We start from the raw sequence: 19,191 nt of genomic DNA on the forward strand, positions 1-19,191 counted from the left end.
CAATGCAACGTCTTGATAGCGCACAAAAGCAAGTTTATTAAAGTTTCTGTTCTCTTTTCTTTCGCATTAATGAAATGTGGGTTTTTTTAAATTAAAGATGAGGTGCTTACTTTAATTTAAAAACAAGAATAAATCATTAATGTGTTGCTCACCGATACACTGGTAACAGACACGGTGAGGTAACTGCCTATAATTACGTTCGCATGTCGTTCTTCCGGGTGTATGTCCTACTGGCTAAAACTGTCAAACTGCCCGTGTACCATTATGCACTGTACTCGATGTTTGTAACACAAGTCCTGACCCAGGCAAAACCAGTTTGACCACCATCGAGCCGCAGCTATTGAAATGTTCTTTTGCAGGGGTTACCAGTATCGCGTGACACTAATTGCGTTTTGTTAGATGGTTTATTTCACAGTGTTAAGTGCTGTAGTTAAACATACCTTTCTTACTGGACTAAAACCTTATACAACATACATCGTAACGTAGTTTGTACTGGACTAAAACCTTATTCTTGATAGCACACGTAATACATAATTCTTATATAATACATAATACTTTTATATATAATACAAAATACTTAAATATATTGAATAACAAGTGAAACGCGAATTATTTAACATTGTTCATGATACAAATTATTTGGTAAAGTGACTTTCAAAATGCGCCTAAAATGTTCACTACACATTGATAATTGTAACAGATACAAAACCTAAAGGGAAAGAAAGAAGAAAGAAGTGTTTTATTTAACGACGCACTCAACACATTTTATTTACGGTTATATGGCGTCAGACATATGGTTAAGGACCACACAGATTTTGAGAGGAAACCCGCTGTCGCCACTACATGGGCTACTCTTCCGATTGGCAGCAAGGGATCTTTTATTTGCGCTTCCCACAGGCAGGATAGCACAAACCATGGCCTTTGTTGAACCAGTTATGGATCACTGGTCGGTGCAAGTGGTTTACACCTACCCATTGAGCCTTGCGGAGCACTCACTCAGGGTTTGGAGTCGGTATCTGGATTAAAAATCCCATGCCTCGACTGGGATCCGAACCCAGTACCTACCAGCCTGTAGACCGATGGCCTGCCACGACGCCACCGTGGCCGGTAAACCTAAAGGGATTCGGACAATAATTTATTCCTACTTTAAGGCAATTTTAGATGTTTATTTTTATTTATATAGAGTATAAAAAATAAAAAACCGGAAATTTCGTCTGGTGTGGGGGGTCTGTGCCGCCATCACATTTAAAGCCGGTACATACTGGATCTCCGTACCACCAGCACCCACCCCACTTGAGTGAATTTAAACCACTCAAGTGTTGAGGTATATATCATATATATGTATATATTTCAACACGTTTATGTCTACTGTGTATTTTATTATATGTATTTATTTTAATAGTTTCTCCGTTTCAGTCTCTAGTAACTCCATAAGGAGTGGCCTCTTTATTATTTTATTAAGAATGTTTATGTATTTATGTAATATTGTGGGTGAGACTTTTAATAAAATATCTGTCTGTCTGTCTGTCTATATGGTCACAGACTTCATCTCTCACTGATAAGTAACAACTAATCATTAACTTTGATCCTGTGCCAGGAAGGAAGAATTTTGATTAAATTATTTAACGACGCATTCAACACATTTTATTTACGGTTATATGGTGTAAAACATATGGTTAACGACCATACAAATCGCTTAGAAAGCCTATGTGCCCAGAACAAAGTAACTGAACCTTAAACACCATAATAATAATAATAATAATAATAATAACTAAACATACAAAAATAAACGAAGAAACAAACGAAGAAGAATGCTGCTTTTTGCGTGACGTCTGGGTGCACTTAGTCGATCTTGATTCCTACTCGCCCACGGGTCCGGGTCATTTGCCCCCCCCCCCCCCCCCCCCCCCCCAACCCCGGACATTTGCCCCTAGCACATTTAAATCATTCAGAAACTGTATAACATGGTTTTGTAATTCAACTCACTTTCATACTTTTAGATTTCTACTTTTAAATTGCCTTCTTGTTTTTTTTACATAGATTATCAAATAACTTAAACTTTGTAAAGTAAAATACTGTACACTGTGTACGCTATTAGAAAGCACATTTTGTTTTCATTGTGGTTTACTATCTATCTATCTATCTATCTATCTATCTATATATATATATATATATATATATATATATATATATGTATATATCAATCAAGTGCATTATAAGACATATGCATTAATACGAAACTAAAGATACTTACTCTGCAAAAAGATGGCAAGAATTTAAAATCGTACTGCGTGCCATTCGGTTAACATCTGAATGGTAAACACTTTCACAATGACGAACATTTTGAATGGCATTTAGTTTATTAATATTATCTGTTAGCGATCTGTCATAGCATACCCTCTAGACAACACTATAAACATTAATATTTTATAAGATCAGGTTCGAGTTGGCGTTGATTAAATACAATCATCATTTAATATGATTCGCAAATGCCGATAACAGAAATTGGCAAATCACATCATTTAACAGGTCTTTAAATTATTAATATTCTGAGGTGTGTTTACACCAATTTCAGACTGTGTACTCAGTAGTGCTTTCCCTAGAGAGCAATAAGCTGTCGTATCCCGTGCTCTCTCACGTCATTGAGTAAGCACCTTCATATCTGGTGGGCGTATTAAGCACCATGTTCGCTAAATTTGCAACATGTGAAAAAACAAGAATTCCGTGCTCTGATGTATCGCCTATCATAAACCTATTCAGTGCCATTGATAGTTGCATCTATAAGATGTTCCTGTTTTGTTTTGTTTTTTAAATCTATTTTTTTTTAAATCTATTTAAAAAAATTTATTAAAAGTTTTTATGGGTTTTTTTCACATTGTGAAATCCATAGGATTTATACTGTGTTAGAAATGGAGCTAAATGCAAAATTGTAAACATTTTTTAAATCAAATACTTTAGTATTCAGCTCATAAGTCGAGTAAACAGAAGGCAAGTGATCTTGCGACCAATCAGGCAAACGCTTTACCGCTGAGCTACATCCCTTTACTTAAATAAAACATATCTTTCCCTTTACTTGAAAAACGAAACAATCCAAAAAACATGAAGTTATGATTTGAACATGCCAAAGGTTAAATAATCTGTCTTCTCAAACCATTTGTTTTTTCTTTCAAATCAGATTAAGTGTGTATTGGAAACTGCTTTTATGAACAACTGAGAACCTGTTATCACATCACCAGGTGGAACTGTGTGGAATATACAATGCGTTCCCTATTGTGTGTTTTTTGTTAAACACCTTTCTACAAAAATAACAGTTCTGAACCAATGGTCCATAGCCATCCACTTTAATGTGTTACGTCTTACATCGAGTTCAAAAGAGCAAATGCTCAAGGTATAAAATTCTCCCAGAGTATTAAAATAACCTCTTTTCCCCCAACTGACAAACAAATTAAAAATATCTCATTAAAGACTTTATTTTGCCTTTTAAATGATACATGTAGTTTATTACATGTAGTAGTAGTAGTAGTATAATAATAAAAATTAATATAGGTATAAATATATATAAAATAAAGACATCCATCTAGATGGAGAACATGACACAAAGGGCTGCACCGATTAAAACGGGTTCAGAGCTACAGTAGGTTCTAAAAGATCGGTAACTGAATGCTGGTACACAAATGAAAGCTAAAATTTGTTTAATTGACATCACTAGAGCACATTGATGAATTAATCAAAGGTATGTGTGCAGTACATTTAACGGTGGGGTGGGGGGGGGGGGGGGGGTCCAGACTTGCTGGATGAGATCAAGGGTGCATTGTGCCCATGTTTCTGGTGTATTCAAGGATATGCTTCTCTGGATGGATGTTTTTTAAAACTAGATGTCCGGAATTACAATTCTGTGCATTCTACAAGTAAACGTCTTCATGACAAATGCTAGTAAATGCACATGCACTTCATTCATCAGTTATTGGATGTCAAACATGGGTAATTCTAACATTGTTGTTATTACTAGCCGCAGGCACATGACTGAATGGTTTTGCATTAGAAATAAAAATTCAATGTTGTAAAAGTATGACCAGCTGGGACTCAACATGTTTGCAAATATAATGCTTGCAAAAATTTGTTTTCACTTACAACTACATAAAGCAATATACCTCTTTCACATTCCACTGTGCATGTGCATTTAGCGGAACAACTCATGGACGCTAACCGTGAACCCACGCGAGATTACAAATTGGGGGGATGAACAATGGGAGGCCACGAAATAGGAATGTGAATTAGTTTTATTAATAATTATTCTATCAGTAGGAACCCGAAAATTCTGTGATTAGTAGTTATAGGACTCTTTTTTTTATAGAAACCATAAGAAAAAAAATAGAGCTGTGATAAAGGTCTATATGGTATAGGGATTTTTTGCTTTTTAGTGGGGGGGAAGAGGAGGCAGATTTTATTAAATTTTAAATACTGATACATGTGGAGAATTCAGTAGCAAATAGATTTCAATTAAGTTCATTTTATTGTATGAATCTTTTAATTTTGCATTATTAAAAAACTTGAAAGGCGGCTCCAAAGACTTCATCCAAGTTAATGTTTCATTGCTTTTGGTCCGATATAAACTTTAGTAGACCGTTTTTCACAGCCATTATACCATCTGATACTAAATATGTATGTTAGTCGCCAGAGATTCACATCTCCTACGAAGCTACTGACAATGCTCATGACAACTATTGATAATGCCCCCCAAGTTGTAAATAGCCTGGATACAGTCTAATTCGGCATGGGACGTTGCTCTTCGCGTGCATGTGCAGTAGGAATGCGAAATACCTTTATATGTTGAAACTTGGTGCTTTTTTTAAATACAGTTTTCACTGCACAAAACAAACAGTAAACATTATTGACAAGATATTGCAAAAACAGATACAACATTGTACAGTAGTGTGTGTAGCACATGCAAGTAATATATCAACATAAAGACAGCAGGTTTACATATAACAAGGCTTAGATTGCAGCGTAAGAAACAGGGAGTGAGGGGTGCAACCATCTCCCACCCACCCGCCAGTTCATGAGCAAATATTCATATTCAGGCAAAAGCGACGTCAAGGCAAAATAAGCCAGCCTGAAAACCTTGTACCATGTATTTCCATCTTCTTCTCATTTTTTTCACTTGTAATCCATGTAAAAAATGCATAGTGATTCATTTTGTAGTAATACAAATATATATAAATGTTCTTATCCAGATTCAAGCATTTTCATTTAATTTAGGCAAAAATGAGCTGGCACAACTACAAAAATGGGTGTTTGTACGCCTATGCTCATAACTAATTCACAATCAATCAGCTTTTGGATTCAGACTGTTTAAGGCTAATTTGTGGCTGGACTTTAATTTTTCACAGGAAGACTGATTTTCATGTCCCGACAGACATCTTCAATATTGGTCAGCAACCTCTTCATATCATCACGGTAGAGATGACCAATGTTGCCAATTCTGAAACAATCCAATTTTAACACCTTTCCGGGGTATATAACATCACCTGAAAATAAACGTGTGTGTTTACTGAGGCAATGATACAACTTAAAATTATAGATACAGTAACATGCTATATACTTGAAAATGTCAATTTACAAATACGTTATCACATCTTAATATATTGTGTACTAGTGATTTTCATAACTACTATGCAACAATGTATAATAACATCTATAACATCGCCTAAAAATAAATGTGTCTGCTTACTGAAGCAATGATACAAATTAAAATTATAGATACAGTAACATGCTATATACTTGAAAATGTCAATTTACAAATAAGTTATCACATCTTAAATATATTGTGTACTAGTGATTTTCATAACTAGCGATATGCAACAATGTATAATAACATCTATAACATCGCCTAAAAATAAATGTGTCTGCTTACTGAAGCAATGATACAAATTAAAATTATTGATACAGTAACATGCTATATACCTGAAAATGTCAATTTACAAATAAGTTATCACATCTTAAATATATTGTGTACTAGTGATTTTCATAACTAGCAATATGCAACAATGTATAATAACATATATAACATCGCCTAAAAATAAATGTGTCTCTACTAAGGAATACAAATTAAAATTATTGATACAGTAACATGCTATATACCTGAAAATGTCAATTTACAAATACATTATCACATCTTAAATACATTGTGTACTAGTGATTTTCATAACTAGCAATATGCAACAATGTATAATAATCATATATGTAGATCTTGAGACCTTTGCCTCTAAGCAGGTCAAAGGTATTTTTGTACTACTCTGTCATAAATTATGCACTCTGAGCATTCGTCAATATGTATTAGTCATTCCAATGTCTTCATATATTTTAAAGGTGTATCTTCACATAATTAATGTAACTTAAACTATTAATATTTAGTTATTTTAATACAAACACATTTTTTGTCCATAAATCATGTTACGAAAATGCTAATTATCAAAATTCTATATTATCAAATTTCTGTCATCTTGACCTTCTTAACAAACCTTTCTCATTGAGTCTGTTGTAAAAGTCTTTGAAGTCAAAGTTCGTATCTTTAGGGTAGTGATAGGATGTGATGATGTATCCTGATATCTTCTCATCCAGTAGCTCCTTGAAGCCCAGTCTCGCCATGCCCTTTCTTAGGATCTCACGGTTTTCTTGGTACCTACAAAAGCAGTACAACCATATGACTAAAGGCATAAATTATTTTTCTTTGCTTGCTACTAAAAGTCGGAATAAAACATATACCTACCCAACTGTCTGCCACTGGCAAAATTATTTTAACTGTTGTGGGTGGGTTCAAGGATTTAATTATTAGTATGGTTCCAAAGCCATATAACCGTAAATAAAATGTGTTGAGTGTGTTGTTAAAAACATTTCCTTCCTTATTAGTATGGTAGTGGGAAGGGGTTTCCGCAAGGCAGCAACTCCTGCTGGCAGTGGCTCATGAAGTCTTAACAAGCAGAGTTATAACAATTATAAAAAGGTGTTTGCTATACAAGGTGTTCCTCAATCAAAGCTGTTCACCATAGACATATGGTTGTTATGCTAAGGTGATCATGATACAGAGGAGGTAGTAATGCAAGGTGGCTACGATAGACAAATTACTGTTATGCAAACAGGTCATGTACAGGTGTCTGTTAAGCAAGGTGTTATTTGTTGTTCATTTATATTTATTTTCGTGCTTATATCCACTTAAGGTTCAAGCACACTGTCCTGGGCACACACACCTCAGCTATCTGGGTTGTCTGTCCAGGACAGTGGGTTAGTGGTTAGTGAGAGAGAAGTCCATGTAGTGGTCTTACAATGAGTCATTAAACTCGCTCTGGGTGGGAGCTGGTGCTGGGGTGTGAACTCAATACCTCCAGCATTACACCAACAAGGCAAGTCGGCAACGTGTCCTGTACATCAAGTTTAACTAGTTTCGGATTCCACTAACTGCACAAATAACTTGTTCAAAAGTGACCATTCCATAGTCTTGCTTTCAAGTCCCCAGCATCATATTTTGCTATCACCCATTCAGAAGTGTTGAGGGTTTTCTTGAGCTGCGGACTACATGAAGATACCCACCTCTTAGACCGCCCTGTCAAACCACCTTCCGCTTCATACTCGACAATAGCTTGCTTGAACGCGAGCATCGAGTGAGTGGCCGGAGTGAAGCGGAACTGTCCATTGTTGTTGAGACCTTCATCCTGCTCAAACAAGTCGAGACTGAGACTCCGAGACACACCTGAAAACAATGGCAGCTGGGCTGTACAACATTGGTCTTATTGGTGTGTATAGAGATTTTTAAATACTATTACTATCTCATGGTCCATTCACTGACGTGGTCAGGTATCTTGTATTTCTCAGTGACCCAGAGAGCTATACCAGAGGAAGAAGGAAGAAAATGTTTTATTTAATGACGCACTCAACACATTTTATTTACAGTTATACGATGTCGGACATATTGAGAGAAGAAACCTGCTGTCGCCACTTCATGGGCTACTCTTTTTGATAAGCAGCAAGGGATCTTTTATATGCACCATCCCATAGACAGGATAGCACCTACCTCGTACATCGTGGTGCACTGGCTGGATCAAGAAATCTATACCAGTGGGAGCTTCAGCTCCTTTAGCGTCATCAAAGCTGAATTGGTCAAAGGGTAGAGGCTAGACTAATATGGAAAAAACAAATTGAGGTTTTATCACATCCCTGTACATTGTTTTCTAAGAGGGTGGGCATTTGTGATCATATTGGATGGATCTGAGGTATCTTAAAGAACATGATATGTGCTGTCCTGTTTGTGGGAAAGTGTATATAACAGATCCCTTCCTGCTAATGGGTAAATGTAGCATGTTTCAAATGTTTGACAACCTATAGCTGGTGATTAATAATCAATGTGCTCCAGTGATATTGTTAAACAAAACAAACTTTTAGTTTGATGGATTTATATATGTTTTTTCCATCCCAGTAAATGACCGAACTATCACTAATTCATTAAAGTCTATGTACTATTCTGTCAATGTAATGAGAGAGTTTCCATAAAAGATCCCTTCTTGCATTTTTCTAAATGTAGCCTATGTGGTGATAGCGAACATTCTTTCTCAACCAAGGACAAGTTTACAGGACAAGAGATACAATATACAATAGGCTTCACAGATGTATATTCGATGCGTTTCTGGTCCCACAAAACTAAACTGGATTTTTTTAAATAATTATCTGTCTGAATACCAGTTAAAAGGGACATTCCTGAGTTTTTGCTGCATTGTAAGATATTTCTGACTAATACAAAATACGTTTTTACGATTAAACTTCAAACGAAATATCCCTTAGTAGAGATAACTGTATAGTATTGTACAGATGGTTTTGTGCACAGACAATTTTTTATAAACACTGGCTTAGAATATCACGTTTTGTCTGTAATATTCGATGCGTTTCTGGTAGTATTGCAGAGAATATTTTTTGTAAGAAAGAAGCCGCCAAAACTGGATTTTTGTCTTCAAATAAATCAGGCAACAGGTTTGTACATACTATTAGTGATGAAAAAAAAAAAACTGTTGTTTGGAAGTAAAATGAAATTTAACAAAATATTAGAACCATCAGAAACATGTTTATTTTTGGTGACCCTCTTATATACAGCCACTAAATTTTTTTATGCAGAAAAATATTTTTGATGAGTAATTACGAAGAATCGTTACTTAAAAAAAAAACTTTTTTAACAAAATTGACAACATCTTATAAAAGTGCAGAAAACTCAGGAATGTCCCTTTAATACATTCTAAAATAAATACCGGACTCGGTGGTGTCATGGTAGGCCATCGGTCTACAGGCTGGTAGGTACTGGATTTGGATCCCAGTCGAGGCATGGGATTTTTAATCCAGATACCGACTCCAAACCCTGAGTGAGTGCTCTGCAAGGCTCAATGGGTGGGTGTAAACCACTTGCACCGACCAGTGATCTATAACTGGTTCAACAAAGGCCATGGTTTGTGCTGTCCTGCCTGTGTGAAGTGCAAACAAAAGATCCCTTGCTGCTAATCGGAAGAGTAGCCCATGTAATGGCGACAGCGGGTTTCCTCTCAAAATCTGTGTGGTCCTTAACCATATGTCTGACGCCATATAACCGTAAATAAAATGTGTTGAGTGTGTCGTTAAATAAAACATTTCTTTTTTTCTTTCTAAAATAAATATAATTAATTAGTATGCAGTCTGACCTTTGCACTGTGCTAGTTTTTGTTTGTTGGCGATGACAATGGAGAAACCTGGCACTCCTTCCAAACATTTGTTAGCAGACGTAACAAGGTAATCCACATGACCTTCACTGAAGTTCAGAGGCACGGCACCAAAACTGCTCATGGCATCAACAAAGTAAGATGCATCTGGAAAATACAGCAAAAATTTATTTCTGTTTTAGTTGCATACTAGTACTACACAAATAGCTTTGGTTTTATTATATCTATAGATGTACAATATATAGGTGTCCTTGTATATGTGGCTACATTTTTCAAATTCACATTTTTCAAATTTTATGGTCTAGGAGCTAGATGTTGATATTTGTTTCGGCACCAAATGAAATTTTCAGGAGCAAAGTTATATATTTATATTTAACATGTATTCCGAGAGTACTGCTAAAGCAATACATGCCCCATACGGGGCTCACCAAATTTTCATATCTCCTAAGTTAAGTTCTATAACTGTGTGAAAAATTAGTAAATCACAATGAAAGTCGAGAGTTGTCTGATAAAGTTATACACAAACTTTCAGCTCAATACCTTGAGGCATTGCAAAAAGAAAAAGGTGAGGAAGACAAATTTTCTATCTCCTAGCTCAACTCTATCACAACTGAAAAAAATGGCCATGAAAGTCAACCTTGATCTGTAACAAAACATGATAAAGTTCTACACAACATTTCAGTTCAATATCTTGAAGCATTCTGAAAAAAAGTTAGGAAAAACTAATTTTCTATCCTAAGTTCAAGGGCCATAACTCTGTCACAAATGGGTAAAAGGCCATAAAAGCCTAACTTTGATCTGTAACAGTACATGATAAAGTTATACACAAAATTTCAGCTCAGTATCTTGAGGCAGTGTGAGGAAAGACTTCTGAACGTTTCAGCATGCATGGCATTATTATCACTAACTTTAACCTAAACCTAAGGCTGAATGAACTGAATGCTGGAACGTTTGGAAGTGTTGCCCAGTGTGAAAAAAAGTTCAGGAAAACTATATGTGGGACAGACAGCAGACACAGAATGACTGTGACGAAACTTACAGTCACCTTGGTTGGACCAGAGGGGATTAATGATACATTGCAGTGCATTCATTAGAAGGTGACAGGTGGCAATATTCATCAGTTACTGTTCCACCACAGTCATCTCTTTTACATGGTTACAATAATACACCTCATTTCGTTCTCTTTTCTCAAACAGCCTCCTACTTTAAAAGATAATGAACACCCAGCATGGATTTTTAAAAGCTTTTAAAAAAAAAAAAAAAAAAATTTAAAATGACAAATAAAAATTAATTTATGAGTTAGAAATTTAAATTGTGATAATAGTATTTACTGTAAGTTACCAAATACACATGCAAGTACATGTACAGCTCAACTATGTAATAAAAAAAAATGTAATACTAGAATTGTACTTGGAATATACTTCTTGACAATCTTGCCCACTTGTTCCACCGGGTTGAACACGCCTGAGCTGGTCTCACAGTGCACAATGCAAACATGTGTGAAAGAGTTGTCTGCCTTTAAAACCTCTTCAATACGAGAAGGTTCCACTGCAGAATCCTCGGCAAAGCTCTCCATCTGGTACGGAATGGAGACCGTCTCACAGATCTTACCCATCCTGTTTCCATACGCTCCATTTGCAGCAATCAGAACCTGGGAATACATTATTCAAAACAAAATAAGAAAGAAATGTTTTATTTAATGACACACTCAACACATTTTATTTAGTTATATGGCATCAGACATATGGTTAAGGTCCACAAAGATATTGAGAGAGGAAACCCACTGTCGCCATTTCATGGGCTACTCTTTTCAATTAGCAGCAAGGGATCTTTTATATGCACCATCCCACAGACAGGGTACTACATACCATGGCCTTTGATATACCAGTTGTGGTGCACTGGCTGAAACGAGAAATAGCCCAATGGGCCCACCGACGGGGATCGATCCCACGCAGACTCGAGCGAGCATCTTACCACTGGGCTACGTTCCACCCCTATTCAAAACAATACACAAAACACAGTTACACAAAAACAAAACAATTGGAGATATTTTAGATTCTACTTGTCCAGGCCACACATCAATTTTTACCTCCATAAACAACAATGTTTATCCATTTTTAAAAATAAAAACATTCCAGTATACCAATATACACTTTTGATAAGTTTTATTCATTATTTGAATCAGAGTTGTCTTATGCTGATCTGCTTTTTAACAACACCACAAGAGCACAATTATATTTTAATCATTGGCTATTTGGCTGTCAAATATTTGGTAATTCAGAGGAAACCTGCTACACTTTTCCATTAGTAGCAAGGGATTTTCATATGCAACTTCCCACAGACATGATAGCCTTTAATATACCATTTGGTGCAGGACATAGCTCGATGCGCGGTCAGTCTGGGATTGATCCCCATCGGTGGGCCCATTGAGCTGTTTTTTGTTCCAGCCAGTGCACCACGACTGGTACATCAAAGGCCATGGTATGTACTACCCTGTCTATGGAATGGTGCAAATAAAAGATCTGTTTGCTGCAAATCGAAAAGAGTACCCCATGAAGTGTCGACGGAGGGTTTCCTCTCTCGATATCGGTGTGGTTCTTAACCATATGTCTGACGCCACATAACCATAAATAAAATGTGTTGAGTGCGTCATTAAATAAAACATTTCCTTCCTTCCTTAATATACCATTCATAGGGCACTGGTTGGTACAGGACAAAAACCAATCAGAGAATGGATTCATAGAGGAGGTTTGATCCTTCGACTCTACTGACTGAACTAGATCTCATCCCTGGCATGTTGTTATGGCACAGGGGCAGATTTAGCTCAGTCGGTTGAGCGCTCGCCTGATGTGCTTGCTTTGCAGGAATGAACCACCTCAGTAGATCCATTCAACTGATTGGATTTTTTCTGATTCCAATCGGTGCATCACAACTGTTCAAAGGCCATGGTATGTGTTGTCCTGTCTGTGGGAAGGTGCTTATAATAGATCCCTTGCTGCTAATGGACAAATTTAGCAGGTTTCCTTTGATGGTTACGAGTCAAATGTTTGACATCCAAAAGTCAATGATTAATTAATCAATGTGCTCGTGGTGTTGGCATATTCTTGAATATATATATTCATACCCCACCTTCCCCTGCTGTCTTGGTACAGTAGTTTGTAGGACAGCTTCTACTGCAAACGTTCCACTTCCTTGAAGTGGAATACAAGTGAAGGCATCAGAAGATACACCTGGGAAAAAAAGAAGATAATATTAATTTATTGAAGGATTTTGAAGCAGATTAATTTTTAAAAAGGTGTTCATTTATTATTTATTTTTCAAACCATGTTGGAGATACAGCTGTTAACATAGCTATTCAATATAGCTTAGCTATTTCATTATTATTATTATCTATCAAAATGCTGTTTATGGCATGTGTTGGTGATAGAAAATGATGAAATGTTCTTCATTTGCTTTATACACAGAGCCCCCTCCCCCACCAACAAAAAAAAAGTAACTCATAGCTTTGAAGTTATTTTTATTACTAAATAATAACTGTACATGTGGTATCCAAATAACAGCAAAATGACTATACATTTTTTGTCGTCAACCTATTTATTTTGTATGTTAGTTACCCAGTGACTGTATTTCCTAAACAGTCACATATTCTTCTTAGTCCCATTTTTGTCAGACAATTTTCTGACATGAAATTGTATTGAAATTCAAGCAAACATTATGTGCAATATATGCATAACTACTGTGAATGAAGAGAGTTGAAGGTGTAACAGTCATTCTGCGAGTACTATTAAAGCAACACATGTCCCCTACCGGGTCCAACCAATGTTCATATCTCCTAGTTTAAAGGCTATAACTGTGTGAAAAATGGTAAATAGCCATGAAAGTCAATCTTGATCTGTAATAGTACATAAATGTTTAGCTCAATATCTTGAGGCAATGTGAAAAACAAGTTTGAGACAGAAGGATGGAGATGAAACCTATCGTTCTCTCTGGTTGGACCGGTTGGTGACTAATAACCTGAACACTCTTACCCGCTATCTGTAGCAACTTTGACCTGATGTCTTTCACACTCTGGATGAACTCAACATCTCTTGATCCAAGGTCCTTCAACATAGCCTGTTTCACTGTCATGGAGGTACCAAGGGGACCAGGGGTGAACAGTTTTTTTCCTGAAATGTCAAATTCTTCATCAAAACCAAGATCGGTTTTACTAAAAATGCATTTAATCAAGCCACAAGCTAACTTTCTATGTGTACATTTTCCATGTACGTAAATAAGTGAAACCACGAATCTGTGTCCATGTTGATCGTTTCTATGTATGTGCATGTATAACCATCCGTCAAGACATAATGACAGAAATGAATTCAGAAAGGACACTGTAATAACATCAGTCAGCATAGGTGTACAGGTTCCCATTTTTGTAGGGGGGAAGGGGGGGCAGTCTGGCTTTTTCCCGAATTAAACAAATATGCCCAAATATGGATAACAACATTTATTCATATTAGCATTACTACCAAACAGCTATATAGGGTTTCAAACAAATCACAACACATTTTCACATGGATTACAACTACGTTTGAGGGTAGAATGATGGAAATACATGGTAAAAAGGTCTCAGATTAGCACATTTTGCCTGAATATCTGTATTATTTTTGCCCGAATTTGACGTTTTTCTCCTTGATGACCCCCCCCCCCCCATCATCTCGTACGCTTATGCAGGGCTTGTAGAATGTTTATAAAATCCACTAGCCATGGGATCAGTGATTTAAAACATTTACTAGCCACAATTAAAAATTCACTAGCCATATTTTACTTTTAAGTTAATGCAATTTTACCAAATAATAATCAGATATGTCACCTAAACAGGAACATAGAGCTTAAAAACACTAACATTGGGGGTTTGGGGTGGGGGCAGGATATTCATATTTACAAAATAGACTTAATTGCAACATTTGACCGAAAAAAATTCACTAGCCGTCAGGCATAGCAATAGTAGTTATTTACTAACCCAACATTGAATATCACTAGCCATGGGAGTCAGTTTAGAGGACGATGTTTTCATTAAATTTTTTAAATGCCATAGGTCAAGTCTTTAACCTAAGGCAATTCATATCACAACCAGGCAAATGGTGCTGTCATTAAGTTGGAATCCTGCTACTCAAACCCTACCCCTAAAAACTTTTTGTTTTGTTTAACAACACCACTAGAGCACATTGAATTATTAATCATCAGCTATTAGATGTCAAACATTTAGTATGTTTCATATATTGCCCTTGAGAGGAAAACCGCTAAAAAAATTTCATTAGTAGGAAGGGATCTTTTATATGCACCATTCCACAGACAGAATAGCACATACCACTGCCTTTGATATACCAGTCATGGTGCACTGGCTGGAACAAACCCTATCATACACCATCGCACTCCACACATGCATTTCCAACACTCACATGACAACTTCTCTTAGTCAGTTTGGTAGGACTTTCCTTTGGCACTGTCATGTATAATATATAGAAAGAAAGAAATGTTTTATTTAACGACACACTCAACACATTTTATTTACGGTTATATGGCATCAGACATAATTAGCAGCAAGGGATCTTTGTGCTTCCCACAGGCAGGATAGAACAAACCATGGCCTTTGTTGAACTAGTTATGGATCACTGGTCAGTGCAAGTGGTTTACACCTACCCATTGAGCCTTGCGGAGTACTCACTCAGGGTTTGGAGTTGGTATCTGGATTAAAAATCCCATGCCTCGACTGGAATCTGAACCCTGTACCTACCAGCCTGTAGACCGATGGCCTAACCACGACGCCACCGAGGCCAGTATAATATAGTTATGGTTACGGTTAGTGACAGTGACAATGGAAAGTCTTTCCGTTAGTTTCAGCAGTCAGCCTATTTACCGCCCAATAGCCAGGGGTCTCCCGGGTATTAGCCTAACCCCCAGGGTGTGTTTTTGTCACCAGGCGACCGGCCAGTAAATAAGCTGACCCAGTTGTATGTCTAATTATAGGCTATTACCATTGAAACGATTCGCTGATGCAGCGAAATTACGAAACGTCAAAATGTTGCTCTGAAACAGAATAGGCGATGCACTGGCGACACATGACTTGGCCGGGATGGAACGAACACAAACGGACGACTGTGGCCAGTGTGGGCCAATGTTCACATGGATCAGTCGGCGAAGCAAGATCGATTTCGTGTGAATCCGTTGCATGGCTGCAAACTGCGATGCAAGTCCCGCTGATTCAGTCTTCCTGTCTGGTTATGTTATCAGTGAGGTCACTTCGCTCTCAAAACGTAGCTGTCAAACAGTGTCTGTCATCACTACTAATTGTAAATACCGGTTTCTGATTGTGTCTGTCCACTTCACATGGCTTTAGTCTCGTTCAATCGAAACGATTTCGCTAACAAACTTCAGTTATTTACCTCCCTTTGACCGTAAACCATTTTGTTTTATGTTCAGTACCTAAACCTATTTTAGATATAGACACGTTAATGAAGTAACAGTAACAGTTATCTTCAAATTCATAATTTCTGTCATTGTTGATATTTGAAATTAAGGCACACGAAAAATGGCTTGGGGCATAAATAGAACAATAATAATAAAAACATGGCTGCAAACCACGTTCTCCGAAATTCTCTCTCTCTCTCTCTCTCTCTCTCTCTCTCTCTCTCTCTCTCTCTCTCTCTCTCTCTCTCTCTCTCTCTCTCTCTCTCTCTCTCTCTCTAAGCGCTCATATCTGCACGCACCCATATAATTAATATACTCATAACATGGATATATTTTCCAACTTTTCTGTGAAAAAAATATTCTGCATTGGTCTAACGAACAATATTATTGGACGATTTGACGCTTACAAACCAATGACTTTGTCGTTACTAAATATGACGTCATCACGATTTGGCAAACACAAAATGACGCCATGTACTTTAAAGAGTTTGCGATTATGGCTCTCTGTTTTTGGTGTTAAATGTATAACAAAATGTCATTTTAATGCAATTCATTAGAGATTTTGTACCACAATAAAGAGAACTTTAGTTTTTTTAATTATCTCTGAACGTGATTAATTTACAAAGTTATAGCAATACTCAGAACAGTGCATAAAGTGGTTTACATCGTTTCTATACATGTATGTGCATGTGTGTCAAAAATAAAGGCTTTTAGAGAAAAAATAGCTGAAGTAATAAATAGAATAGCAAACTCGGTACCAGTTATTATCCAATTTATGTCCCTCGTGAAACAATTTTCATTTATCACTCGTTAAAGCTCGTGTCCACTGAAAATTATTTCACTCGGGACATAAATTTGATAATAACTGGTAACTCGTTTATTATCCTCTATATATTACAGACTTGCTACCGTTAGGTACTTTTTATTAGCACCCAATAACGGTTTTACAGCTTTGGTACTGTTATTTAAATCAGATGTAATAATGAATTGCGTGTTCATTCCAGGCAATTCGTTTTCCACATGAATGCATTTACCGTGTAACTTTCAGTGTCTTTTATTATACAGTTATAACTTAATGTCGGTAATCGCCGAAAGCCTGGTTTATTAACAACAATACTGAACACCCGCAATATCACCAATATACGTTTAACTCGATCATAATCGCTTGTAATACACGTCTCCGTGGAACAATTATTTATTGCGTTCCAAGTAGGTAAGCCTTGCCATTCGTCTCTGTTCACTTGACATAAGTAAACACCTGTCTGGTCGATATATGTCTCTGTCCAAACAGATTTTTGTTTGAAGTATAAACACCTTAGACATTATTGAATTTGCACCAAATTTACCTGGTAATGGCCATATCTGTTCAAATATCACGTTCAAATTTCCCGTGCTCCAGCACTTACTGTCTTGTCTGTGGAATACTACATATAAAATATTTCTTGCCGCTTATCATAATTCTAGGCTAAGACTATCGACTGTCATGATGGAGTTGGCTAACTCGACATCAGATTCTATGCGTTGTAATACCCCCTCCCCCAACACACTTCCAACTTAGACGGGTGCGCTCAGGGCCCCGTTCCACAAAGCGATCTTAGGCCTAAGATCACCTTAAGTGCATACTAGTAGCTATCGTATGCACTAAGGTGATCTTAGTGCTAAGATCAATTCGTGGAACGGGGCCCAGATTAACAACTAAACGATCGTAGGAGTTGTATACGACGAGAATCGAGATGTAAGAGCCCTTGCAACTGGACAGTCGTAGAAGTCGAGAGATCGACGAGTTGGCCAACTCCGTCGTGACAGTTGATAGTCTGATTCTAGTATAAGGTCGTAATTACCACAATCGAGAACCTAAAGCCCGCTGATTAAATAATGTGATGGCCTGGCCATAAACGCATTCTGTATCTGAAATATTTCAAGATACTTGCAAATATTTTTACAGCTACAACAAGTAGGTCTACTCTTTTTATTGCTTCCCACTACGCTCCCGTGGTGTACACCATTAATGTTAAAACTGTGTGTGTGTGTGTGTGTGTGTGTGTGTGTGTGTGTGTGTGTGTGTGTGTGTTTAAGTTTTAAACATATATACACAAAGTAGAACTAACTGAATTTGCCTTATTTATGGGCGTACATATCCACGTATAGGTACTATATATATGGAGGCCTGTGTGTTCACATGTGTTCACGACTGGATGAAAGCCTGCAAATTGTGTACCTATAGATATATAATCTTAGTCAATGAACAAACAAAAGAACTATTATTTTACTCAACCCATAACGGAAGAAGTTTGTTTTGTTTAACAACACCACTAGAGTACATTGATTTATTATGTCAAACATATGGTCATTTTGACAGTCATAGAGAGGAAACCCGCTAAATTTTTTCATTAGTAGCAAGGGATCTTTTATATGCACCATCTCACAGACAGTATTGCACATACCACGGCCTTTAATATACCAGTCGTGGTGCACTGGCTGGAACGAGAAATAGCCCACCGACGAGAATCGATCCTGGACCGACCGCGCATCAGGCGTGCGCTTTACTGCTGGGCTACGTCCCGCCCAAACTCTGCATTTTCATGCATGTTTGGCTATAATTAAGGTAGGCAATTAGGTAGGTAGGTAGGTAGGTAGGTAGGTGGGTAGAACTGGTTTTAGGTGCTTACAACCAATTAAGGAGTACCCAAAACAAGAAGTGGAGGGAGGGAGCAATAAAGGCGGACTGTGGACAATTTGGAAAAAGGAACATTTCTATATTTTTTTCATTGAAGTCGAGCACGAAAAAGGCACTAGGCACGCGTTTAGGAGACTGCGAAGGGGATGGAGTCTGTATTGTGGCGAGCGACGTTTTTATGGGGTTGTTGGGTTATGCTACTCTGGAAAATATATTGAAATAAAATTCGCTAGGACAAGGAGGGTTTTTTGACAGGTGAAACCTAATTTAGGTAAAATACTATTGAATATATGGTCAAAACTTCTTTCAAAATATGTGGGGCGGGACGTA

The 19,191-nt window shown here is 37.0% G+C and overlaps 1 protein-coding gene across 1 annotated transcript; it reads right to left on the reverse strand.

Moving 5' to 3' along the window:
* Positions 1-3,454: 3,454 nt before the first annotated feature.
* LOC121371465 (2-aminoethylphosphonate--pyruvate transaminase-like) lies at positions 3,455-16,464 on the reverse strand. The gene is made up of 8 exons (XM_041497378.1): positions 15,752-16,464; positions 13,760-13,897; positions 12,861-12,961; positions 11,142-11,382; positions 9,714-9,878; positions 7,588-7,747; positions 6,522-6,682; positions 3,455-5,528 (listed from the first exon to the last, which is right to left on the reverse strand). The coding sequence occupies exons 1-8, from the start codon at positions 15,945-15,947 to the stop codon at positions 5,377-5,379; spliced, it is 1,314 nt and encodes a 437-aa protein (XP_041353312.1). The 5' UTR covers positions 15,948-16,464; the 3' UTR covers positions 3,455-5,376.
* Positions 16,465-19,191: the final 2,727 nt, after the last annotated feature.

The sequence above is a fragment of the Gigantopelta aegis genome, chromosome 4 (assembly GCF_016097555.1).
Source record: "Gigantopelta aegis isolate Gae_Host chromosome 4, Gae_host_genome, whole genome shotgun sequence".
Lineage (NCBI taxonomy): Eukaryota > Metazoa > Mollusca > Gastropoda > Neomphalida > Peltospiridae > Gigantopelta > Gigantopelta aegis.

Bases quoted from the DNA above. Each gene is read 5' to 3' on its own strand.
- LOC121371465 (XM_041497378.1), bottom strand. From the start codon at position 15,947: ATGCAACGGATTCACACGAAATCGATCTTGCTTCGCCGACTGATCCAT. The intron at 13,898-15,751 runs GTAATAGCCTAT...TTGACATTTCAG, and splicing joins ATCAGCGAATCGTTTCAATG to GAAAAAAACTGTTCACCCCT. The intron at 5,529-6,521 runs GTTTGTTAAGAA...GTTTATTTTCAG, and splicing joins CAACAGACTCAATGAGAAAG to GTGATGTTATATACCCCGGA.